The 25,664-nt window shown below is 53.1% G+C and overlaps 1 protein-coding gene across 21 annotated transcripts in view; it reads left to right on the forward strand.

Moving 5' to 3' along the window:
* Positions 1-25,416, forward strand: part of DTNB (dystrobrevin beta) — a 256,123-nt gene extending 230,707 nt beyond the window's left edge. For 8 of the 21 annotated variants that reach the window (XM_060309424.1, XM_060309423.1, XM_060309425.1 and 5 more), the window contains 3 exons: positions 3,243-3,402; positions 4,190-4,279; positions 4,582-11,235. In XM_060309424.1, the coding sequence (XP_060165407.1) occupies positions 3,243-3,402; positions 4,190-4,279; positions 4,582-4,715 (384 nt within the window). In that variant the 3' untranslated portion in view covers positions 4,716-11,235. The other 13 variants (XM_060309433.2, XM_060309431.2, XM_060309432.2 and 10 more) reach the window with 13 other exon arrangements.
* Positions 25,417-25,664: the final 248 nt, after the last annotated feature.

A 25,664-nucleotide genomic window follows, 5' to 3' on the forward strand; every position in this document is an offset into this window, starting at 1 on the left:
GTGGCTCGCAGGCTCTAGAGCACAGGCTCAGTAGTTATGGCTCACGGGCTTAGTTGCTCCGTGGCATGTGGGACCTTCCCAGACCAGGGATCAAACCTGTGTCCCCTGCATTGGCAGGCGGATTCTCAACCACTGCACCACAAGGGAAGTCCCTGGACATTTGGGTTTGTTTTCACTTTTTGGCTATTATATATAATGCTGCTATGAACATTTGTGTACAAATTTTTGTATATACATAGATTTTCATTTATCTCTAGTATATACATGTAGGAGTGGAATTGTTGGGTCATATGGTAGTCAGTGTTTAAACTTTTGAGGAACTGCCAAACTGTTTTCTAAAGCAGCTGCACCAGTTTTATATTCCTACCAGCAGTTTATGAGCATTTCGATTTCTCCACATTCTTGTCAACACTTGTTATTATCTGTCTTTTTTATTATAGCCATCTTAGTGGGTGTGAAGTTGTAGCTCATTGTGGTTTTTTGGGTTTTGTGTTTGTTTGTTTTGTTTTTTGGCTGCATTGGGTCTTCGTTGCAGCGTGCAGCCTTTCTCTAGCTGCGGCAAGCAGGAGCTACTCTTCGTTGCAGTACACGGTCATTGCGGTGGCTTCTCTTGTTGCAGAGCACGGGCTCTAGGTGTGTGGGCTTCAGTAGTCATGGCACGCGGGCCCTAGAGTGCGTGGGCTTCAGTAGTTGCAGCGCGTGGTCTCAGTAGTTGTGGCACGCAGGCTCTAGAGCACAGGCTCAGTAGTTGTGGCGCATGGGCTTAGTTGCTCCACGGCATGTGGGATCTTCCTGGACCAGGGATCAAACCTGTGTCCCCTACATTGGCAGGTGGATTCTTAACCACTGCACCACCAGGGAAGTCCCACTCATTATGGTTTTGATTTGCATTTCCCTAATGACCAATAATATTGAGCATCTTTTCATATGCTTATTGGATATTTGCATATCTTCTTTAGAGAAATGACCATTCAGATCCTTTGCCTATTTTTAAATTAGGTTACCTGTCCTTTTATTATTGAGTGTAAGAGATCTTTTTTAAAAAATATTTATTTATTTATTTAGGCTGCACCAGGTCTTAGTTGCGGTACACGGGATATTCCTTGCAGCTTGCGGACTTCTTAGTTGCAGCACGCAGACTCTTAGTTGTGGCATGCATGTGGGATCTAGTTCCCCGACCAGGGATCGAACCCGGGCCCCATGCATTGGGAGCACAAAGTCTTACCCACTGGACCACCAGGGAAGTCCCAAGAGATCTTTATATATTCTTTTTTTTAATCAATTTTTTTATTGAAGTATAGTTGATTTACCATGTTGTGTAGATATTCCTAATATAAGTCCCTTATGAGATATATGATTTGCAAAAATTTTTCCCATCCTCTGAGTTTTTCTCACTTTCTTAAAGGTGTCCTTTAAAAATAGTTCTTAATTTTAATGAAGTCGAATTTATCTGTTTTTCTTTTGTAGTATAGACTTTTTGTGTCATATCTGAAAAGTCGCTGTCTAATCTTTCCCTCTAAGAGTTTTATAATTTTAGTTCTTATATTTGGAATGATCCATTTTAAGTTAGTTTTTGTATATAATGTGAGGTAAGGGTCTAAGTTCATATTTATTTTTATCATGGAAAGATCTCAAAAAGTATGCTAACTTTGCTGTACAGCAGAAATTAAACACAACATTGTAAATTAACTATACTTCAATAACATTTTTTAAAGTATGCTAGATGATAAAAGCAAGTTGCAAAATGATATGTGCAGTATGATACCCGTTCATGCAAAATTTAAAGGCACGAAATATCATATATTATTCATAATTACATATGTACACATAGGTAGAAAGTTTCACACCAAAACCTTTGACGGTGGCTGCCTCTGAAGGGAAGAGAGGAGGGGGCTGGAAAGAATTAGTGGTGAAAGCTGTCTTCAGATTTATCTGCAGTGTTTTTAGGTTGGAATAAATTTGACACAATATTAATTATCAATTTGAGTGGTCTGTTATGTTCCACTTTTAAGCTTTCTGTATTTTTTTAAGTTTCTCAAATTAAAACACACAGACACGAATCAAAGCAAGAACGATGGAGAACAGATCATTTCCGTTTGGTCCGGTGCTCACGCTGGGTGAAGCGTTGAGCTGGGGCTTTGTGCACCCAGCCTGTCAGCCTGTTCGAGGTGGCAGGTTCTGTTTGTACGCGGGGTTTCTGAGCCAGATCCCAAAAGATAATTATCTTCCTTTGAACTCATTTGCACACTTTGGGTTATATTTTCCCAGTTTTGCTTCCAAAGAAAACCCCGCTCTATATGCCGCCCTCAGTTGCCCTTCCTCTGAAGAGCAGCAGAGCCCAAATCTCAGCGAGCTCCCTTTAACCGGAGTTTTTACATTTTATCCCATTGCTCCACGCTTTCTCCAAAACTGAGGCAGAGCCTCACAAGGAAAGTTTGGTTTCCGCTAAATGTGTGTGTCCATTCTCACCTAGTCCCCACGGGATGGCCCACAGAAGACCTCACTGTGTGTGCTTGACGAGTGCAGCACGACGAGTGCAGCATGACGGGCCAGATGACCAGGCTCCTGGGAACAGCCTGCAGCTAGACTCCTGACCCACAAACTCAGGCACACTCCCTGTGGCCTGGCAGCTGCAGAGGCGCAGAACACGTGTCATTGCCCTTAAAGTAGAAGGGCTTGTTCCAGCATCTCCCGCTGACGAGACGTGCAGCCTGACACAGAGCTCTTCCTCTCTTCATCCTTGTTTTTCTTCTGTAAAATAGATACAAAACAACATGTGCCCCTTCTACTCACAAGTTGTTATGAGGATCAAATGAAATAATGCACCTGAATGTGTTTGCAAACAAAACTCAAAGGTGTTTGTATATTATTTCCCAGCTGTGTGACCCCAGCCCCTCCCAGATCCTCCAACCAGCTACTCTGCTCCATCTGTCCACCTGGAAGGCCCCCCCTCCCTGTGCACGCCTCTACCCCTTTCCCTCCCACTTTTAGTCCGTTCTTCAGTGTTCCTGCTGCCTCTTCTCCCTCCTCGCCCTTTGTTCTCTCCCTTTCCTTCCCTTTTCTTCCTCTCACCAGTGCTGGAGGCAGCCTGACTCCTTCCTTTCAAATGTGATCGTGCACTGCATTGCACCACTGAACTGAAGCCCTGGGCTGGCTCAGGTTGACTGAAAAAAAGGACTTTCCCCTTCCTCAAAGAGGTAAGGCACCTGAGATGACATGTTTTATCTCTTTGATTCTCCCAGGCTCAGGCCACAGGATCGCCGCAGACGTCGCCCACTCACGGAGGCAGCCGCTCGATGCCCATGCCCGTGCACTCCACCTCCGCTGGCTCCACACCCACCCACTGCCCGCAGGACCCGCTGAGCGGAGTTGGCGGGGACGTGCAGGAGGCCTTCGCCCAGGGTGAGTCCGGGAGCAGAGTATAATGGAGCGCTGAGGGGGTTTGGAAACGTGGACAAGATTCCTACTGAGGTTTTCCCAGTTTCTTTTCTTTTGTGCACTTCGCTTTAAATGATCAGATTTTCACATACAGTAAAAATAAGTCAAGCGCTGACCCCTTCTCATTAGATGGGCTGGTCTGCAACAGAAGGTCTGCAGGCTTTGTACATGTGCGAAGTACAGGCCTCCTGGGCTTCTGTGCTCTTTTTTCTGGGTTGTGGGAAGTGCCTTGTCCTCTGGGCTTTGCCTCCTCCGGAGGAATTGGATGGAAGCATCCCCAAAGTCGGGCACTCGGCCTGGAAAGTCCTTAGAGCAAACAAGAGAAGGAGTGGAACTCTAAACAGGACCTTGCTGAAGCCTCCTTGTCTGTGGAGCTAATGGCCAGCGATGTTATGTGGTTGGGGGAAGACAAGGCAGCTCAGGAAGTCTTCCTGGGGCGGAGACAAGAGCAGGGAGGTGGAGCTGGCGAGTAAGTCCTGCCTGAGCATTTGTTCTAGAATCCACCTCCTTTGATTGTGGCTGAGAAGTATGGAGTTGACAGGGTCCTGCTCTTCAGGTAGAGAAGAGGGAGGAGGACCACAGACAGACCTGGGTACCGGTGCTCCTGACGGCCTGGGAGCGGGCAGAGCTGCTCGGCCCATCTCCCCCTAGGAGTTCTGCCCTGAGTCCCAGGGCCCCGCCGACCCAGGCGTTCACTCAGCTCTCTCCCCCCGACCCACCTGGCATCGCCATCTGCTCTGACTGCCCTCAGGTACAAGGAGAGACCTCCGCAATGACCTGCTGGTGGCCGCTGACTCCATCACCAGCACCATGTCATCCCTGGTGAAGGAGCTCCACTCAGGTGACGCCCACAGCGCCCGCCCAGCCTCCCACCTCCCCCTCCGCGCCCTCCTCGCCGCCTCACTGCGTGGTAAAGCGTCTCCCTAATTTCACCACGCGGTCGTCTTGCCTTCCAGGGATGCGCTGGATGCCTTCATCCTGGGAGCCTCTCTCCCACACGTGATCACATAGAGATAATCACACGTTTAGGTTCCTCTTAAGAGTATGCCCTGTGGAGCAAACACAATTCCGACCTTAAAGAAATTCAGCTCAGTTAGGCCCCTTCCTCCCTTAATTTGTCTTCCATCTGTGCTTCCTCCACAGCTGCTCTTTCCTTAGGCCTGCTCAGCTGTCTCGCTCCAGAGCGTTCCTGGATGACTGGAACCGCATCAGCTGCAAAAGCTGCTGGACTTTCTCGCGGCTGCCTTTCTGCTCTCTCCTATTTGATTTGGTTTTGAAACCCTATTCTCTCCTTTTGTCCATGCCGAGGCTCTGATTTCACTGGCAGTTCATGACCTGAGTCTGTTGCTTCCTTCGTTCCTCATGTTCAGTCTTATCTGTGACTTCTTTCTCAGTCTGTCCGTCTCTTAGCTATTTCAGTGATTTTCCAGAGACCCTTAGCTCATGGCATAGTTCCCCTTACATAATGCCCGGGAAGGAGAGAAAAAATAGAATGCCATTCCCATCATCAGCATGTCTTCAAGAATCCCCATGATTGCATCAGTTTTGTAGCCGTCAGGTATTTTGCTAATCTTTTTTATGGTGGTCAGATTCCCGTGTTATATATTAAACAAACACATTCCCTTCCTAAGTGCTGTGGGTCACTCATACAGATGGCCCTCTTTTGTGTCTTTCCACCTAATGTAATGCTTTTGGATACCTTGAACTAGCTTAACAAGGTTATTGAATAAAAATATAAAGCAGGTTTTCTGTGGGCTATTCAGACACATGTACTTATTGAAACACAATACATTGAAATCATCTGTGCGTGCGCTTAGGGAAGGCGAGCCTCGTGTACTCCTTCAGACCTTTGTAGGAGAAAGCGTATGCCTTTAGTGTTGTCATGGGACCAGGCCAAGGTCTGGCCCAGGGCTTCGCTCTCAGATCTGCTGTTTTCATTTAGAAGAGAATGAGTGTGTGGCCTGTGTTGGTTTTTTCAGTACAGTTAAGATGCCAGTTCTCCTGTTCAGGCAGCATTACAGTAACACTGTCTCCGTTATGGTACCATTTCTCAATCCCTTTTAGAAGCACTGCTCCCCTCCACACACACATAAACAGAAGAGATGACCACCTTTGAGATGACCTCATGGGTGATTAGAAAGTCCCTTCCCTAACATAGCTCCCACAGATGCCAGAAATCCCACTTCTGGAGGGAATTTCTTAGGGGATTTCAGGCATGGAAATTAACCACACTCATGCCTCATGGCCACGTATTAGGTTTTGTGCAAAATGAGTGGTTCATGAGCTCATCACACTAGTTTGGGAGGTGACTAGACATCATTAAACACAAAGCACATAGAGACCAAACAGCTTCATAATAAGTAAGGGTATGGGGATATTCAGCAATGTCTCCTAGTAAGAAAGGATAGTTTTAACAAAACCATGTAATGTATTTGAAAGGTACCTTAGAGATCGCACTGTCCACTCTCCTTACTTTAGAAATGCGGTGAGTGATTATCAGAAAAGAGATTTGCCTAAAGTTACACAGCTTGAAGGGGCAAAGCTGGTCCTAGAGCTTAGGTCTGAACATTAAGCGATGCTCTTACCACCACACTGCCCTTATCCCCGCACAGGACAAGGGATCATGTCTGCAATCCCACGAGGGCCCCTTTCACTGATGCTCCACTCTAGGTCCATGGTAGATGTGGACTAGCCCCACACATGGCCCAGTATCTCTATCAAACACAGAGGTAAACTCCCTTTACATGCCAGGCTGCCAGTTTCTCAGTGAGTGGAAGAGCCCAACACCAACATGTGTTTTTTTTAATTTATGTTTTTGGCTGCATTGGGTCTTCATTACTGCACACGGGCTTTCTCTAGCTGTGGCGAGCGGGGGCTACTCTTTGTTGCGGTGCGCGGGCTTCTCATGGTGGTGGCTTCTCTTGTTGTGGAGTACAGATTCTAGGAGCACAGACTTCAGCAGTTGTGGTGCACGGGCTCTAGGACGGGCGGGCTTCGGTAGTTGCAGCATGCAGGCTCAGTAGTGTGGCTCGCGGGCTCTAGAGCGCAGGCTCAGTAGTTGTGGCGCACAGGCTTAGTTGCTCCGCAGCATGTAGGATCTTCCTGGACCAGGGCTCGAACCCACGTCCCCTGCATTGGCAGGCGGATTCTTAACCACTGCGTCCCCGGGAAGTCCCCAACCTGTTTTTACCATCACTGTCGAGATTTTCATGAGGATGAGAGTAGGTGCTCAAATTATCTTCCATGTATTCTGTACGGCGTGGACATGCTGTTTATATCCATAGCTTGCCCTCCTCATCTTTTCTGAAATCTTTTCACAAATGATGGACTCTTAGAGTTGGAAAGGATCTTGGAAGTCATTTCATCCAGTTGCTGCCTGATATAAAAGTCCTCTGTTTGAATATTCCCAGCGAGTTCATTCATGACCAGCTCTCCTCACTGGGAAGTTCTTCCTTATCAGGGAGCCAAAATCTGCCTTTCTATAGCAAACTGATCCTCATTCCACCCTCTAAAGCTGCCCAGATGAGCCCAGCCCCTCCTCTCATGTCAGCCTTTCCAGTGTTTGATGGCAGGTCACGTGGCTCTCCCGCAGCCTCTCCTCTTTAGGCAGCCGTTCACAGTTCCTTCAGCCATTCCTCATGTGACGTGGGTTTCACTTGACCATCCCGTGTGCCCAAGTGTTGCAAGGCCCTGGTTCAAAGTGCGTTTCCAGGGCTGAGCACGTCTCCACATTGCAAGGGGTCTTCCCCCTGACCCCCACTCCACCCCCAGCACGGTGAGCTCTGCCACCGCCCTGAGCAGGCCCCAGGGAAAGTAACCTTAGATGGCATTAGCTTTTTTCCACACAGCCACTTTGCACTGTTCAGTCATTTTAAGTTTGTCATCAGCTAAAACCAGGTTTTTGTATGTTTGTTTTGTTTTGTTTTTAACGAAAGCCAGTGTTCATCTAGGTATTCCCTGCTGTACACTTTTATCATTGTTTTCTTGAACCTGAATGCAAGGTATTAGCCATATACCTTAGTAGATATCATCACCTTAGAGAAGCCAGCAATAGAGCCAGAAGCTGGGTGGGTGACATCAGACTGCACTGCTCTGGGCTCAGGGCTTATGGGGACATGATGCTGGGGCATGGACCACACAGGGTGCAGACTAGGTGATTTCAGCACCCTTGGAGACCTGAAGCCATGAGCTTTTAGCTAGGGTTTCCTCCCAAGCCTCCTAAGCTACTCACTTCTCCCTCCTCCTATGCTTCTACTGTGCCGAAGGGTCACTGGCCTCCTTGGACTTGTTTTCACAGCAGGGGAAGGTGCAGAGGAAGAAGAAGAGAAGGTGCAGAATGGGAAAGACAGAGCTAAAGGCAGCTCCAGGACCCCTAGTCTGAATGGGAGCCAGAGCCCTAGCCCCTGAACGGAATCCCCCCTCCCCTTTGTTTCTGCCTTCCTTCCTGCTGCCACCTTTCCCCAGAGCTTTCAGACCCCCACGGATCCTTCTCCCTACTTTTCCCAACTGACCATCAAGTTTTTCCCTAGAGGTGGTTGTGTCAGTGGATCAACAAAAGCTTCCTGATCTCCTGACACTATGATAGACGGATGGGATACAGGAAGTAGATGCAATTAAAACACCAAATGTGACCCCTTGCCTCAAGGAGTTTGTAATACAGTTAGGAGAGCAAAATTAAGATATGCAAAATAAATAGGAGATAAAAGGAAGTGGCAGGAAAAGTTAGTCATCGAACTTTGAGCGTATGATTATAAATACAAGAAGAGTTTCTGAAAAGGCAGAGATGATTGTGGACAGAAGAGCCAGATGGCTTTGTGGCTTCTCGGAGGAATTAAAAGCAACAGAGAAAGGTATCAGCACGGGACAGTAATGCTTCCTCATTTTATTGTATATAAAACCTTCTTAAAAATAATGTATGTTCAAAAGAGCTGTGCTAACTGATTTCCGTGTATAATCTCATTCAGTCCTCAACGACCTGGTGAGATATGTAATATAATGATATCCCCACTTTACCAATGAGGAAACAGGCGCAGAGAAAGTTAGATCAACTAGCTATTAAGTGGTAAAGACTGGATTTGAGCTGGGTCTTTCTCACTCCAAACTTCATGCTCTTAATCTTCATGTTTCTATGTTACCCTGAACAGATAACACAATTCTCTTTGGACATTTGAGAGTTAGCTGTTATTTCTGTGATGTATTAATATGTCCAGTTGCTGGATTCCTTCAAAATATAAGCTCCACAAGGTGGAGACTTCGGTCTGTTTTGTTCAGGTTGTATCCCCAGTGCCTAGAACAGTGCCTGGCATGTAGTGGGATGTCAGTAGATTCATAAACGTAAGGAAATAAACAGGCTGGTGGGCAGCAGAGCACTTTGTCCGGGAGAGAAGTGGGTGGCTGCCCGGAGGAGGCTGTGGAGCCTGAGGTGGAGCCGGCCCAGCTCTCTCGGGTCCCTGCTAAATGCTCTGCACGTAACACACTCTTCCTGTTTGATTCCACGGCCCCGTGAGGGAAGGCTTCTAGACAGGGCTCAGGGTGGTTAAACAACGTGAGGCCGTAAGTGGCAGAGCCTGGACTCAGCCCAGGTGTCTCTAACACCAGTGCCCATGCTTTAGTCTGAGCCGACTGCGAGACCACGTGAAGGGAGAGAAGTCTTAAGGAAGGGTGGAAAGAAGTGGATACGGGAAAGGGAGTTGTGATGGGAAAGGGGGAGCATCTTGGGAGGGGTGTGTCCGGAGCTTTTGCCCATAGTGGCTGGTGCGGATAAGAGAGTGAGGTCTTTGAAGTTTGTCAGCAAGGACACTGGAATTGCCAAGGAAGAAACGGAGAGAAGAAAAATGTACTCCAGGTGCTGAAATCATCGAGTGAGTCAGAGCAAGGCCTGGGAGAAAGTGGACGATAGCTATGATGAATTGCTGAGAATGAAGTATTTGGCATGGCCGTCAAGAGGTCAGCAGTAGAGGGCAGCGGTGTTTGAAACATCTAGAAATGCGGCAAAGAAATGGAGAGAAGACGGACTTCCGCATACCGATGGGGGACTAGGAATAAGGCAGGAGGGTTGTAGTGCAAGAGGTGAAGAGAAGAGCAGACACACAGAGATAGATTTACGCTTAGGTAAACACATGCTGCAAACACACGCATGCACGCACACACGGTCCCACCAGATCCCGGCGTTCATGTGGAATGTTCTTGGCTGAAGACCTAACAGCTGCTGCTTTGGCCTCTCTTCCCTTATACCCCCCTCCCTTCCCAATAGCTTTTCCCATGGCCTTTCCTCAGTCTGCCCCGCTCCCCCGAAGCACACAGGGGACTGTGCCGTGACCACCTGGGCCTTGCCCTGACCACAGACTGTAGCCTTAGACCTGGTTCAAGTCTGGATGTAGGCTCTGTCTCACACGTGGACTGGGTGTGGCTTCCCTTGTCTGGTACCCGGTGTCCTCAGGGTCCCTCTGTCCTGGCACCTGTGTTGCCCTGTCAACATCTCTTCTTCCTTTGCACCTCTTGCTTTGTACATCTATGTGAAATCTTTTCGTGAGAATGCCTGAATTTCTGTTTCTGTGGCTTTTAGGTGTCATCCCCAAGGGGAAGAGTATTAAGAGTTGGGGTGAGAGATGGGTAGGGTTTAAAAAGGATGTTTGACTCTCAGCATTGTATAAGGTCCTAGGATATGTCCCTGTAGTTAACGTGTGGCTGTTACGTGGGTATAGTTCTAAAACCATGGACGGACGTTCTGATTCTCCACTGTGATCTAGGCGTGAGATCTTACTATAGACTGAGGTAGCCGTAACTACTGTCACCTAGGCATTAGAGGGCAATAAGTATCAACCAGAAAGAGAGAGCAATTTGCTTCTTTGGGGTTGAAATCATGCTGACATAATACAAACACAACTGGGTCAGCACCCTGTCAGGCATAGTCTGCTCAGTGCAAAAACTGTGAGAGCCAAATGGGCACTTTTGAAGAACTCACGACTCAGCCACACTTCCCGACCACATTCACCTCTGCCTCGGCCTCTCCCTGCCTGCCCTGGCTCCCTGTCTGGCTGCACCCTGGGGAATGCTCCTGCTCCGCTGGATTCCCACTTTGCATCCCCTCACCTTGAGGAGTCAGTACTTACAACCAAGACTATATAGATGAAACGCAGGCTAACAGAACTTCCCCCATATTACCTCAGAGCCCTAAATTCGTCTCAGCTGCTCCACGGCCTCATTTTATGTCCCTGTGTCCTTCAGAATCACCTCTCCCAGAACCTGCCCCCACGGTGTTGGAAGCTATAAATCCGGTTTGCACACCTAACGCTAGTGCGTGTCTGGTAGACTGCCAGCAGTGGTCCTTGGTGAGAACAGATACAGGCTTTTGAGGGTCCAGGCGATCGTTCAAGATTTCAGGGTGAACAGGAGTGTGATTTAGCATCCCAAGCAGATACGTCTGCGGGAAGGAACTACTGCTCCTATCATAGTTTAGACCATTTTCACCTTGTTCACTTTCAGAACCACACGGACGGTGCCCCCTGATGTAACTGCTCCTTAGGTTTAAGGCAGATTCCTTTCTGTTTTAGTATTATCGTCCTCCTCCTCCTGAGAGGCACTTGTTTCCATGGCTCTATTAGGTCAGCTGCAGTTGCTGGTTGTAGGTTGGGTGACTCACCTCTGTTTTCATACCTGGTCGGGCAAAGTTGACCTACGGGGAGCAAAAGGGGAGAGGCAAGCCCAGGAGCCCATGGGTCAGGGAGGCCCCAGGTGAACATCCGGGTGGCAAAGAGACCCCGACTGTGACCTCAGTGTATCGTTTGTGTCTGTGCTGCACAGGTTAGCGGAGGAGCCGGGACAGAGAGGAAGCGCGGGTGAGTACAGTGTTCTCTGCCCGCCCCACGGCCCCTTTCCCTCCTCCCTTTCCTCGTCACACTTCCCAAGCCAGAGCCACCCCGACACGTGAGATCCAAGTCGGGGTTTCCTTTATAAGCCCAGCTGCTCCTCTTCTCTGCTCAGCCCCGCCAGCATACCGGCTGGGCCGCATTTCCAGGCCCGGACCCATCCTGCACTGCTGTGGGCCTGGGCCTCGGGCAGGCCTTGGTGTCACCTGTGTTGGGATGCAGGTGGCAGACCAGACGCCGCTGGCTGAAACCGGCTCTGGGAGCGGGCGTCAGAGGTCACTCCCGGGGCTGCCGCTGCCTCCTTGCTCCTGATTTCCCCCAGCCACTATCATTTCTCTCGGGGGGTCCAAAGCACAGCCCGCGTGGGATCACACTGACTCTGCCAAGCCGACCAAGTCGTTTCCCATGATGCCTGGCCAAGCTGCACCTTCTCACTTCCTAAAAAAATTGATAGAAGTACAGATTTCCTCACCGGCAAATGCCCATTGCCTTTAGGAATTAGTCTTTCACGCTTTTCCATCTCAGGACCTTAACTTTTATCTAGTTCCAGTTCCAAGGTATTGCAGTTTCGGGGCATGCCCTGCACACTGAAAGGAAGGGACGAAAATGATTGGACAACTAATCAGTTCAAGAGAAGGGTTCTTTCAAGGATAGATGCCTTGGGTGCAGCCTTGACATTTCTCTTTATTTTTCAGTCTTTTCTTCCCTCCGCTCCCCCACCTCTTGTGTTTAAAAGTTAGGCCATCTTCCTCAGTTACAGATCTTCCAGGCAGAAAAGCCAGGGCTGCAGCCCACGATCCAGAAAAGGAACTTTCCCAGGCCCTTCTCAGCAGTATTATCCTGGAGCAACCTCCGGGCTTTTCCTGACACCCCCGCCTTCCCCCGTCTGCACCAACCTGTTGGTTCTGTCCTGCTGGCACTCCAGGACCTGCTGTCTCTGAGCCTCCACTGACTCAGGGATCGTGCAAGCTAAAGATGGGCAGTGTGAGCTGCAGAAATTGTCTCGCTGCCCTGGAAACCACGGACCCTCCAAGGCTGGGGCAGGCTTCTCCCTGAACTCACCGCGCATGCAGACGAGACCCTTCCTGACAGCAGCCACGAGGCAGTCAGGAGCTGACTTGCCCTCGGGGAGCCTGTCAGAGCCCCTCTCCTCGGGGCACACAGGAACTGGGGGACGAGGAGAGGCATGTCTGCCACCTGGCCCACCACTCTTCGTGCACATGAGGAAACTAAGGCCCACCACCCAGGAGCTCGGTGCCGGAACTGGAATCGGAGCTGGGTCCTCTGCTCCTAGTGCTGTCCTCTGACCCCAGGAGGAATATTGAGAAACTCACCACTAGTGGAGAGTCAAATGGAAAGCCTGCACACTCAGGTGGACCCTTAAGTTCTGCTGTCCTCAGCCACGCGGCTAGGCTTTCTCCCCTTCCACTCAGCGCTTCTCAGCACATCTCTGCCCTTCTCCTCAGTCACGATTCTTCTTCCCATGAAACCGCCACATTCCAAACCTTGCACTGTGAACACAGTTCTTTCTTTCCTGGAAACATTTCCTGACCCTGTGACCTAAGCAAGGACTCCAAAGACTCGAGATACCCCCAGAAAAGAGAATGCCCCCTTCCCTAAAAGGGGGTGTGAGTATTGTCACTCTTGGCATATCCCGAGTTGAAAGGTAAGCGTCCCAGCAGCGCTATCCTTGCACATTGTCTTGTCCCCAGCAGACGTCAGCAGCCTTTGCTCGGAGACTCTTGGCAGTGCCCGGGAGTCACAGTGCGTCTGTCCTGCACAGGCACAGGGGACGTGGAGTGAGCTGGCACCGGCAGGAGGAAGGCGAGGTGTTCCCCCAGAGGCGCATTCCTGTCTGTCTCTCCGCTGCTCACCTGGACCAGGCTTGCAGGCTTCCAGACGTCACCACCCGCTGGGGCGAGGGGAGCCCAGACGGTGGGAAGTGGGAGGGACTGCTGGTGCTGCCTCGGGCACACCCCCCCACCTCGCCCAGTCCTGCATGAACTGGCATCTTCATCACTCCCCTCTGGGCATGGTCTCATCGCTGCAACAGGAATTTACTGGAGGTTGAAAAGGGAAAAGAAACAGCACGAATCTCCTGTGTGTGTGACCTGGTGGAGTTCTTGCTGGCGTCTCGCCAGCACTCGGGGTGTTCCCCAGGATGGGGACACAACTTTCCACCTGGCCTTTGACCTTTAAAAACCAACAGGTTTTCTTCCCTCTATCATGCAGACAGCTTCAGGCCCTGCTCAGTTCTACCAACATTCACACCCTGGCCACGGTGCTAAAAATAGCCTCCTTCCTTTCTCACTGCTTAGGCTTCCGCCCTGTTTGATGCCTGCACTGCAGCCCAGGCGGGAAGCCGGAGCAGGGAGAGAGCTCTACACTGCAGCCCCAACGATTCCCCTCCTTCCCCTCCTTCCCCTGCTCCTTCTCCTCCTCCTTCCCCTGCTCCTTCTCCTCCTCCTTCCCCTCCTTCCCTTCCTTCCCCTCCTTCCCTTCCTTCCCCTCCTTCCCCTCCTTTCCCTCCTTCCCCTCCTCATCCTTCCCCTCCTTCCTCCCCTCCTTCCCCTCCTTCCCCTCCTTCCCCTCCTCCTTCCCCTCCTTTCCCTCCTTCCCCTCCTTCCCCTCCTTCTTGTCCTTCCCCTTCTTCCCCTTCTTCCCCTCCTCCCTCCTCTCCTTCCCCTCCTTCCCCTCCTTCTCCTCCTTCCCCTCCTTCACCTCCTCCTTCCCCTCCTTCCCCCTTCTCCTCCTTCCCCTCCTCCCTCCCCTCCTCCTTCCCCTCCTCCCTCCCCTCCTCCTTCCCCTCCCTCCCCTCCTCCCTCCCCTCCTCCTTCCCCTCCCTCTCCTCCTCCTTCCCCTCCCTCTCCTTCTCCTTCCCCTCCATCTCCTACTCCTTCTCCTCCTTCCCCTCCTCCTTCCCCTCCCTCTCCTCCCTCCCCTCCTCCTTTGCCTCCCTCTCCTCCTCCTTCCCCTCCCTCCCCTCCTCCTTCCCCTCCTCCTCCTCCTCCTTCTCCTCCTTCCCCTCCTTCCCCTCCTTCCCCTACTCCCTCCCCTCCTCCTTCCCCTCCCTCTCCTCCTCCCTCCCCTCCCTCTCCTCCTCCCTCCCCTCCCTCTCCTCCTCCCTCCCCTCCCTCTCCTCCTCCCTCCCCTCCTCCCTCCCCTCCCTCCCCTCCTCCCTCCCCTCCCTCCCCTCCTCCCTCCCCTCCTCCCTCCCCTCCCTCCCCTCCTCCCTCCCCTCCTCCCTCCCCTCCCTCCCCTCCCTCCCCTCCTCCCTTCCCTCCCTCCCCTCCTCCCTTCCCTCCCTCCCCTCCTCCCTCCCCTCCTCCTTCCCCTCCCTCCCCTCCTCCTTCCCCTCCCTCCCCTCCTCCTTCCCCTCCCTCCCCTCCACCTTCCCCTCCCTCCCCTCCACCTTCCCCTCCCTCCCCTCCACCTTCCCCTCCCTCCCCTCCACCCTCCCCTCCACCTTCCCCTCCCTCCCCTCCCTCCCCTCCTCCTTCCCCTCCCTCCCCTCCTCCTTCCCCTCCCTCCCCTCCTCCTTCCCCTCCCTCTCCTCCTCCTTCCCCTCCCTCTCCTCCTCCCTCCCCTCCTCCTTTCCCTCCCTCTCCTCCTCCCTCCCCTCCTCCTTCCCCTCCCTCTCCTCCTCCCTCCCCTCCTCCTTCCCCTCCCTCTCCTCCTCCCTCCCCTCCTCCTTCCCCTCCCTCTCCTCCTCCCTCCCCTCTTCCTTCTCCTCCCTCTCCTCCTTCCCCTCCCTCTCCTACTCCTTCCCCGCCCTCTCCTACTCCTTCCCCTCCCTCCCCTCCTCCTTCCCCTCCCTCCCCTCCTCCTTCCCCTCCCTCCCCTCCTCCTTCCGCTCCCTCCCCTCCTCCTTCCCCTCCCTTTCCTCCTCCTTCCCCTCCCTCCCCTCCTCCTTTCCCTCCCTCCCCTCCTCCTTCCCCTCCCTCCCCTCCTCCTTCCCCTCCCTCCCCTCCTTCTTCCCCTCCCTCCCCTCCTCCTCCTCCAGCCAGGGCAGGAGAGTAGCCAGGCCAGGCGCCCTGACCCGTGACCACCAGAGGGAGCACCGTCCAGGTACCGGTGCCTCGGTGGCCCAGCCTCTCCCCTCTCCGGGTTCCATCCTGCTCCCGCACACATGATAATCAATCCCAATTCCCAGTGATTTTCATTTATTTTTTCCTCCTCCCTGGGCTCCAGGATGTTATTTTTAGTAGCAGGACTGCTATAAATATTTATAAAGGGCAGTGACTGGAATGAAGTGAGAGGCTCCACAGCTGGCTCTCGCATCACCCCCAACACACACGCCCCTGCAGACCCCTGCCCGCTATCTGTGCAGAGGCCGTGGGCTCACCCCATGGCCGTGCTCGGAGAGTCACGCGGAAGCCTCGTGAGGGAGCAGTCAGGGTGAAAAAGCGGGATGGGGCGCTCTCCATCCTTCTCTCCATGCACCCGCCTCCCTCGGTGACTCCCGTTTCTGAAGGCGGTCAAGGCTCCTGCATGGGGGACGGTGCCTGGCCCCACGTTGTCTTAAGACGAGGCATGAGGGTCAGGCGCAGCTTGGAACACTCCAGATGTACGGGTGCAGGAAGGAGCATGGGAGCCAGGGAGCTGGTTTCCCCCAAGGTGTAAAAAAACGCTCTCCCTCTGGGCCTCAGGAGAAGCCCCCGCACCTGGGGGAGAGCCTGCCGCCCGCAGCGGCGCCCACACTGCCTGCCGAGCCCACACTGCCCAGCAGTGAGCTGAGGCCCCGGGGAGCCCGCAGCGGCTCTGGTGAAAGAGAAACCGCATGTTTCTCTGGTGTAAAAGTGCTCCCCCGCGCTCAGGAAACGGGGATCCCAGCTTGCCTGGAGGGCCAGCAGGGGCAAGGGGGAAGTAAGCAAACGGAAAGTTTTGGGGGGACACTTAGTGCCAACCAATGGGGAGATCAGGTGGGGAAGGGCTGGGCCGGGGCCTCACAGATGACGCTGTTGGGTGACGGCTTCCCCCACAGCCCTGACTTCTCACTTTGTAGGCTGTGCCCCTGAGGACAGGGCAGAATCCCCGCCTTCTGGTTCCTCCCATGAACTGCTTTCTTCTTAAAGGGCAGAAAGATTCAAACGAACGGTCAGATTAAAAGCACCAGTGGCTTCAAAGCAGCCAGGTGCTCGGGCCAGCTGAGGTGCATGTGCGAATGTCCCCTGGGCCCTGCCTGGCCCCGCGGGGCTGACTCTCTGCTGGCCTTTGCCAATCAACATCTTCAAACACAGGAGAGGCTCCAAACTCCCAGCCTCCCACTTTTACCAGCACCTAAGGGTGGTAAGGGGACTGGAGAGAGCCACAGGGACGACTCAGGTGCCGGGTGGTCCATTTTTTAAATAAATTCTCTACAGTTGATTTCTTTTCGAGCTAGAATATTTACCAGCATCTCAGGCCCCTGAGGTGCCTCCTGACTGCTTTGCATCTGCTTTAGAATGCAAACCCATGTCAAAAGCTTGAAGCTGGGTCCCTTTCCTCAACCCTGACCCGGAATGGGACACAGGTGGTCATCCTGTAGTGGGCGCTCACTTCTTAATTGCTGTGTGACCATTCAAGAGCCAGTCTACTTTAACCTAGCAGAGGATCTTTTGAGAGAACTGACATACACTGTCAGCATCGTGGGCCCCGTGGGCTGGTGCCGATTTGTAGCTGTGAAGACCCCTGGAGAGGTCCCAGATGCATCCTGGGTCTTGAGGGAGTCGAGGCCCCACCAAGCTCAGGTTCGTAAATCCCGGGCATGCTGAGGTTCCATTTATTGTCACAGCCCTCTCCTCTGCCGGGTGTGCTTTCTCTACCAGCGGCCTCCCCCTCTCCTGCATTGCTTACGCCCTGCTCCTGTAGCCCGTGACAGCTTTGGAAAGGTACAGTTGCTATGGCAATGCCTGGAGCCATCTGAATTCCTGCTGCACCTTCTGGAAGAAAAGGGCATGTGAGGAGCCATGCGGTAGATTCCAAACCTAGCCTTCCCTAGCCTCCTCTGGGAAGGGGTCAGGGGTCAGGTGACTGCCACAGGTGGAGTGGGGGAGGTAGGTAGCCCACCTTCCTTGGGCAGATATTCCATCGCAGCAAGGCACATGCACCTGGACAGGTTCTCCGTGTGTGGTTCAGAAAACCCAGTGAGGTCTCCTCCCAGGGCCTCTTAGGTGGAAGAGGCAATGCCAGTGGTTTTCAAACTGAGAATCAGTATCCCCTGGGGGGCTTCTTAAAATATGGAGAGCTGGGTCCCACCCCCAGAGTACCTGATTCAGGTGCTCTGGGGCGGAGCTGGAGAATTTGCAGTTTGAACAGTCTCCTGGGGGGTGGTGGTGCTGTAGGTCTGAAGAGCACACTGTGAGGCCCACTGTGCTGCACATTCAGGAGGAGAAAAGCATCCACGCCAGTACAAGAAGCCACCGCCGGTCAGGTGGGAGAAGGCCAGCATCCGCTGTCTGCTCCAGAGGGAGGAGCGGCTTCCCGTTCCAGGAGGGCTCTGCAGTCGCATCTCTCGGCCAGGATCCCCAGGGGACCGGTGATCCTAGACTGTTTCTTTTTGGTCCCCACCAATCAATAAACAAAGATCTTCCCCTAGAATGACGGTGGGGGCAGCATCACAGGCGAGGCCTTGAACTTGCAGAAGACCAACCTCACAGGCATAGTGGCTGAGTGGGTCCTGCACAGTCTAGAATCTTAGCGGTCAGGGAGACCAATGACCTGCCTGGCTCGGGAGGGAGGGAGAAGAGGGGAGAAGGGGTGTTGCTGGCACTCAGCCCCTGCAGTTGGCACTTTTACACCAAGATGCCTTCCCCAGAATGCAAATACCATATGCTCCACTAAACGATATTCAGGCCCCAGCTGGGCGGCTTACCTTCGGCCTACCTGGAGCTCCCACTGCCTGGGGTATTGTTCTAAGAGAGAAAGTCATGAGAAGAGGACCTGATAGATGTTGCAGCCCCTCCCGGTTACAAACAGATGCCAACGATTCTGACACCTTCTCTGCACACTTAACCCCGCCTGGAAAACCAGGGCTCTAAGCGCTGGGCTTGGTGACTCTCCCACCGGGTGTGTCTGCAAACAGGTGGCGTGTGCTGACGCCATCTGCCTCCTGCCTCCCACCCCACGGGGGGGACAGCTGGGGTAGGGCCAGGCATGACATCAAATGGGTTTACCAATTCCAGAAAGCACTATTAGTTTCCCAGCTCTGTGAAGGTTTGGGTGGGTGTGACTGCTTTCATTTATAACACGTAGAATCCTTAAGGGAGGCCACGAGGAGAGCTGGGACTTGCTGGGGAGGGGGTCCTTTGAAGAGGCAGACACCAGATAGCCACGCTTGGTTTTCTGAGGTAAGTGGAGCCTAGCACTGCTAGAGGTAGAGGTTAGGAAGGGACATGTAGCCTAGCATGGGACTATTATTCAAGAAGATACTTGATATGCACTGTGTGCCGGCCACCAGGCCCCCTCCTCCGGTCCTCAGGCCTCACTGAATGCAGGACCTTAACGTGTAAGGTTGAAGCCCTGTCTGAGGGCATAACTAGGGGGTGGGGGGTGGGCTTGGAGGGACTGCACTGCCCTCTGAAGCCCATCAGCCTCAGGACAGTGGGTCCAGCTGAGGCCACCACAGGGAGGAAGGGAAATGGTCACTTAGAAATGTTGATCTTTGGGCCTGTGAATGGAGTGGAGACGGGGAAAAGGGTGTCCCCATGAATTTAAAGGTCATGACTAATAACCTCACAGCTCCTGGGGCCCAGGCACACTACCATTGAATAAGGAGTTATCGTTCATAATCAGTTATAGCCTGAATCCTCTGCAGCCCCAGCAAGTGTCCTCAGACACACTTCACCCAACTTGGGTGAGGGGCGCAGTGAGTCCTCAGCACATGCGCACGGGAGTGTACACACACGCGCACACACACTCGCACCTGGGGGGCCCTCTGGCTTGTGAGGTTTAGGTGTCAGGTACTGCGGTTTTCCCTGAGGAGAGCAAAGCCTTAGACTCGGCACCTGACTTGGGGCCGGGAGAGCGTCTACACAGCAGGCCTCAGGATCAGCTGCACACACTGGGCTTTTCATTCGGGTCCCAGCTTACAGGTCACGCCTTCACCACCACGACTGGTCCAAGGCCTCAGTCACTTGGTCTCCTTCCCTCCCCACAGAGATGGTATCCTTGTCCACCAGGCACTCAGCCCCTCACTGAGGAAGAATTCAGTCTGGGTCCTGAATTTAAAAGCCTCTAGAAATTCTCCCCACATCTCCTCAGAATCCCAGGCCTTGTGGCCAGGCCCCTCCAGGCTCCCTCAGAAAGCAGGCCTTGCAGCTCCTCCTGCCTCTACAAAGCCTGATGGCCACTGGGGGGCGACAGGCCATGTGGCTCTGGTTCACCTCATCAACTACCTGAGGAACTCTGCCCTCTTTGGGGCTCCCCTGATGGGGTTGGTCTTTTAGAAGAAAGAACATGCCCCAGGGCTGCTGGAAGAGCAGCTCTGGGAAGGGGCAACAGCTGGGTACAGATGTTGCTTGGGAGGGAGACTTGGTGGGGGCCAGACAGCCAGCCTGAGTGCCCCTCTGGGCCAGCGTCTTGGGATGGGAGGACTCCAGGTTTGGGATCCTCTGTAGGTCCCCCTGTTCCCTTGACTGCGGGTCAGTATTTGTCCTATTTTCCTCATTGCCTTGGCCACCATTCTGGGGTCACCCTTGTGGCCAGCCTATCCTGGGGGACCAGAGCCCGGCCATCAGAGGAGGGGAACAGAGGATGGGAAATACGGGAGCAGCAGGGTGATGTGAGGGCTGAAGGACCAAGGGAGGAGAGCGCAAGAGGAAGAAAAGGATGGAAGAGCGGCAGAGCCCAAGGTGAGGGGGAACGTTTCACAGTGAGATACAGGGGACTGGACTGCAGGCTGAGACAGAAAAAACCAGGATGGAGGAAGTGAGGAGAGGCCGGTGAAAGAGAGGCTGGGAAGAGGCAGGGTAGGGTGGATTCGCCTGCCCCGGAGCACTAGGCGAAGGGCATCTCGTTCCTTTTCCCTGGCTCGCTAGCCCCACATTTTACCCTAACTATCCCCACTGGCTTTCCACCCCATTCCGATGAACTCAGGCTGGGGACAGGGCTGCCTGTGCCTCCCTGGGACCTCTACCCCTAGCACCGCCCCTGCCCCGGGCGCAGGCCTTGGCCTCCCACCCCCACCCCAAGGCAGAGGCCTTATCTCCCCACCCCTCCCTCCACCCCACATCCCACCCTGACCCCAGCCCATTTATGGAGCCTCCGAGGGGGCTGATGGAATTTCCCTGGGGCTTGTCTGGTTCAAGGAGTCGCTTATCTTCCCGCCTTCAGCCATCACTGGAGAGTGGAGGGGAGTTAGACTGGGGTCACTGGGAGGCCTCTGGAGCCAAACTTTGCAAACCGTGGGGTTTAATGCCAGGGTGGAGCTGGGAGAGGCCCATGTTTAACATTTCTGTTTACCGAGGCCGACCCTGACCTGCCCGTGGCCCACCTCCCCCAGCTCCTAACTGGTCTTTTCCTGCCCCCGTTTTATGATGGAGATTGGGTCTTTCTTCCCCTGCATATGCTTTCCTGGGAGGCAGCTCCCTGGACAAGGTCACCATCTAGATGTGTTGTAGACACAGAGCTACCCTCACAAAGGTCTTTTGGCTTGGTCCACCCAGGAACACCTGAGACAGGAACTCCAGCAGAGACCTGGAGGGGCCCCTGTCTGGAGAGCACTGTCCAGGCCCTGTGAAGAGGAACCAAGGAAATGCAACTCTGCCTTGAGAAACCAGCCAACGGAGTGACTTAAAGACATCTAGGAGGGGGCCTCCCTGGTGGCGCAGTGGTTGAGAGTCCGCCAGCCGATGCAGGGGACACGGGTTCGTGCCCCGGTCCAGGAAGATCCCACATGCCGCGGAGCGGCTGGGCCCGTGAGCCATGGCCGCTGAGCCTGCGCATCCGGAGCCTATGCTCCGCAACGGGAGAGGCCACAACAGTGAGAGGCCTGCGTACCGCAAAAAAAAAAAAAAAAAAAAAAAAGACATCTAGGAGGGAGTTAGTGAAGGAAAATACTAGAACAGAGAAAACAAGATAATTACACATAATCAGCTGTAGCCGTTGTGTTAGATGAATGAACGTCTAGCTTACTGATGCTGCTGGGTGATGAGAACCAGGTGGGCTTCTTCAAGAGGGCTTCGCTCTAAAAGGAAGGGAACGAGCATATATTAAGTACCTGCTGTGTGCCAGGTGTGTTCGCATATGTGATCTTTAGTGTCATCGCCCAACCAAGCGGTGATGTAAGTTCATCAATTCAGAGGACGAAGACTCTGAGAGGTCAAGTAACTTGCCCCAGATCACACAGCCGGGAAGTGACGAGCCCCTCCATCTGCTTGACTGTGATGCGACTCCACTTCCCACCATGTCAGACTGCTGAAATGGCAGAATTTCAGCAAAGTTTCAAGGAAGAGGAAGAATATCCCAAGTTTGGGAAAGGAGGAGCAGGGAGATGGCTCAGACAAGGGAAGGGGAGTGTTGAGTCAGTTGCCTTAACTAGAGCCTGATGTGCCTGCTTTGAAAACCACAGTGGAGAAATCATTGCCCAGATTTGCTGATATTTAAGGCAAAGATTCTTAACCAAGAGAGTGGCTCTAATTCCTAGTGCCACCTCCACCTCTGGGCATACCCTTCTCCTGTGCTCCCTAGTCAATGCAAACGGAACCTCTACCTGCCCCAGACGGTTTCGTTAGTTTTCCCCTAACTACAGGCTCTATGAGACCAAATCCAGCAGGAAGAGAAGGAAGGGACAATGGCATGAGCCAGCGCCTGTGTGTCTCGCACCCATGCCGTTCTGGGCACATCGACGACTTTCCCTAAAAGGTACGGCTGGCACCATCACCCCCTGTCCACAGATGAGACAGCTGGAACAAGAGAAGCATTTTGCCAGGGACACAGGGGTGGCAAGTGGCAGGGACTGGAATCCACGCAAGCCGTCTCCAGAGGCACCTCCTAAGCCCCATGTTCTGCCTCCAGGGCCAGCAGACATTGACTGAGCGAGTTCTGCGCCTGGCGCTGCGCCTTCCACGTGTCATCTCATGCACGCAGGGAAGGAAGAGGCGGAGTCTCAGCCTTGGGTTCAGCCGGGTGGCCTTTCACTAGGCCCACCCTGCAGTCGGCGAGTAATGTCCGGGGCACCTCCATTTTCACCCTGACTTTGCAGGACAGGATTGGAAGGCCCCCTATCCACCTGTCACATTCAGCTCTGACCAGGCCTCCCACTAAGGGAGCAAGAGCCCCAGTGGCAGAACCGCCCGGCCCCCCATCCCCTCTATGGGGAGGGACATCAACAAGAACGTAATCGTTAGCCCCACAGAGACACTGTGACGTTGCCACTGCTACTCAAAGGTTAGGGCAAGTTGGAGAGCTTTAGAGTGTGAACAAGCCATCTTGACGACGCCAAGGAAACCGAATGGTCCGGGGCCACACAGGAAGGTGATGGAGGAGCTCTTGGGGGATATGCTGGTCCTTCCAGGCTCCCTTGTGTTAATATGCACCCAGGGAACTGGCCCCGCTGTTTAGGATCATCCTGAACGTTAGGACAGGGTGTTTAAGGACGCTCCTCCATGAGAACAGACCAATCACTCCACACCTCGCTTTACAACCTGGTCGGAGGTGAACCCTTGAGCACTCACCCCGCCCTCCCTGCCTAAGCCGTGTCCCAGAGCATATGCTCATTAACTGCCAAGGATGCTTCTGTCTGCTCACCAGGCTCTTCCACCCGTGAGACAGAGGGTCCCCTCCACACACGATATCGACCTTCGGAGAGGAAGGTCTGCCTGGAGCCATGGCCTCCGGTGATTACAGCGGGGATCCCCTCCTCTCTGCTGCTTTTAAGAATCTTGCAAGATTAGAGGGATAAATAGGTACTTGTTGCATTAAAATAGAGTTCCTAATTTGCCATCCACACTTAGTCATGTGTGCAAAGTGTTGTCTCTGCCCTCAAGAGGCTACAGCCCAAAGTAGGAGGGTGTATATGGAGAAAAGGCAAAGTGATGCTTGTTAATTACCAAACACAGGGTACAGAAAAGTGCTAAGGGAATCAGAGAAGGAGGAAGAGTTTCACCATAGGTAAATAAAATGATACCCAGATATGAAATAACAGAAGCAACATACCTGTCTCCTATTACACGAACTCATTCCTTCACTGGCTCACACACAGCCTGTCCAAGGCTGCTTTTCGATGGAGTTCCAGTGAGTTCTTTTACTGTTTCCTACGCTTGTAAGATCTTCAGTGTGCCTGGTCTGCCCCGTTAGCGTCTTTGTTTTTAAAAAACACATACTAAACACTATTTTTGAAGCAAAACCTTCCTCCTGGGATACAACTTTCCTTCACTGGCCCCTGCTTTTGAAGTCGCGCATACCCTGCTCCGAGCCAGCGCACCTCCTCTGAGGTCTCTTTCAGGCTGGAGGCCTGTTGGGTATCAGTGTGCTTCGCCTGTTTTCAATTAAACCCCTCAAGCTGAAGCGGAGTAAATGGCTTTAGCAAGTTGATTTTCCAAAGGGTCAATCTTATTTTTGAACCAACGTGTCAAAACAAAACCAACTCAACCTACAACACACGCAAAGCAAATAAATACATCTGTTTGCCGATTTACCCTAAAAATTACTAGGGCAAAGGGAGATGCAGAGGGCACACAGGGCTTCCGGGGAGGGGAGGGGGATCTCTTTCAGTTTCCCCCGCCGTGGTGGGGGAGTCAAAGAAATGGCAGCACAAACCGGTGTCCTGGCCTTAGGGTGCTCAAGACTGGACTCAGGCCTGGAGGGTTCCTGCCTCTTCCCCTGCTTGGGCCCAGGATCGGGCCGGGCTGAGGAGAAAGCACCCACTTGGCCTGCGGTCGCCTGCCCCCCTCATCCTTGCCCACTATAGACGCTGGGCCAGGAGGGGTCTCTGGCCCCCGTGGACATGGGCATCAGAGGCTGGGAAGGGGGACGCTCCTTCCTCAGCCCCACAGCTGAGGGGCTGACACCTCTTGGGGCGGGGGTTAGCGGGTGACCCACACTGCCACTGCCACTTGCGCCTGCCCCGATCTCACCTGCCCGCTTGGCCCTCTGGGGAAGGAGCGCTCTGAGGAGCACAACGCCAGTGGCTGAGGCCTTATCATCTGGACTAAAGAGGCAGACGCTCTGCTTGCTGTTTGGGGACCAAATTGGAGGGTATAACAGAGGGTGGCTTAAAGACATTTTCTTTGGCCCAGAAGGTATTTTTAAAACAATTTAGTGGGTTGCAAATGGTGAAATATCAGAAGATTTCGTAGAAAATCCAGATTTACAGCTTCTCTGGAAAAGCTAGACTATCTGGCTGTACTGATCCCACGATTCCCCCGTGGCAACAGGCCTGCTAAAGACCCGCTGAAGGCTCTCAGACACCCTCCTCTCATCGCCAGGCCTGTGTGTCCTGGGGCGCTGCTCTGGGGGCCGCCGAGGGCACGGAACTGTCGGGCTCTATCTTGCTCGAAGGGGTGTCCCTGCATCCTCCGAAGCCCCAGCCAGAGAACTCCCACCCCAGCCCTCCACCATTCCCAAGCAGCAGCCCACAGGGAGCCTCTCTCTGACTCTGAGGGTGTGTATGGGAAAAAAGGCAACAATGCAAAGTGATGCTCGTGAACTACCAAACACAGAGTACAGGAAAGGGCTCAGGAATCGGAGAAGGAAGAAGAGTTCAACCAGAGGTAAATAAAATGACACCCCAAAATTAACAGAAACAACATACTGTCTCTTCTTACATAAACTCCCTCCTTCACTGGCTCTCATACAGAATGTCCAAGGCTGCTTTGAGACGGAGTTCCAGTGAGTTCTCTTACTGTTTCCTATGCTTGTAAAGTGTTGAATATGCCTGGTCTGCTCCGTTCACATCTTTGTTGTTAGAAAACACATACTAAAAGCTATTTTTGAAGCAAAACCTAAAATCATTTGTACTTTGCTGCTCCTTTCTAGAGTGTGACCTCAGACAGGTCACGCCTTTTTCTCTGCATCTACAAAATGAGAAGATAATTCTAACTTGCATGTTGTTTATAAAGATTATATTGAAACACGTGAGACACCTGGAACGGTGCTCAGCATGTAGCAAACGGTCAACAGCTGTTCCTCTCCTTCCTTCCTCTGACACCGCAGGTGCTGCCCTTTCAGGCCCCTCGGCCTCTGGGAGGGGCTCCTGAACCCCCTAGGCCAGGCCCTCCTGGACTCACAGGTGAGAGGCTGCAGTGATGGAGATGTAGGAACCTGGTGCTGCCAGGACCTAAGCCCCACACCCAATGCCAGGTGGCTCAGAGTCACCCCAGGGAGTCTCCCCGGGGCTGGCGAGAGCTGCTCAGGCCTGGGGCACTGATTTATCTCCCC

The sequence above is a fragment of the Globicephala melas genome, chromosome 12 (assembly GCF_963455315.2).
Source record: "Globicephala melas chromosome 12, mGloMel1.2, whole genome shotgun sequence".
In the NCBI taxonomy this organism is placed as follows: domain Eukaryota; kingdom Metazoa; phylum Chordata; class Mammalia; order Artiodactyla; family Delphinidae; genus Globicephala; species Globicephala melas.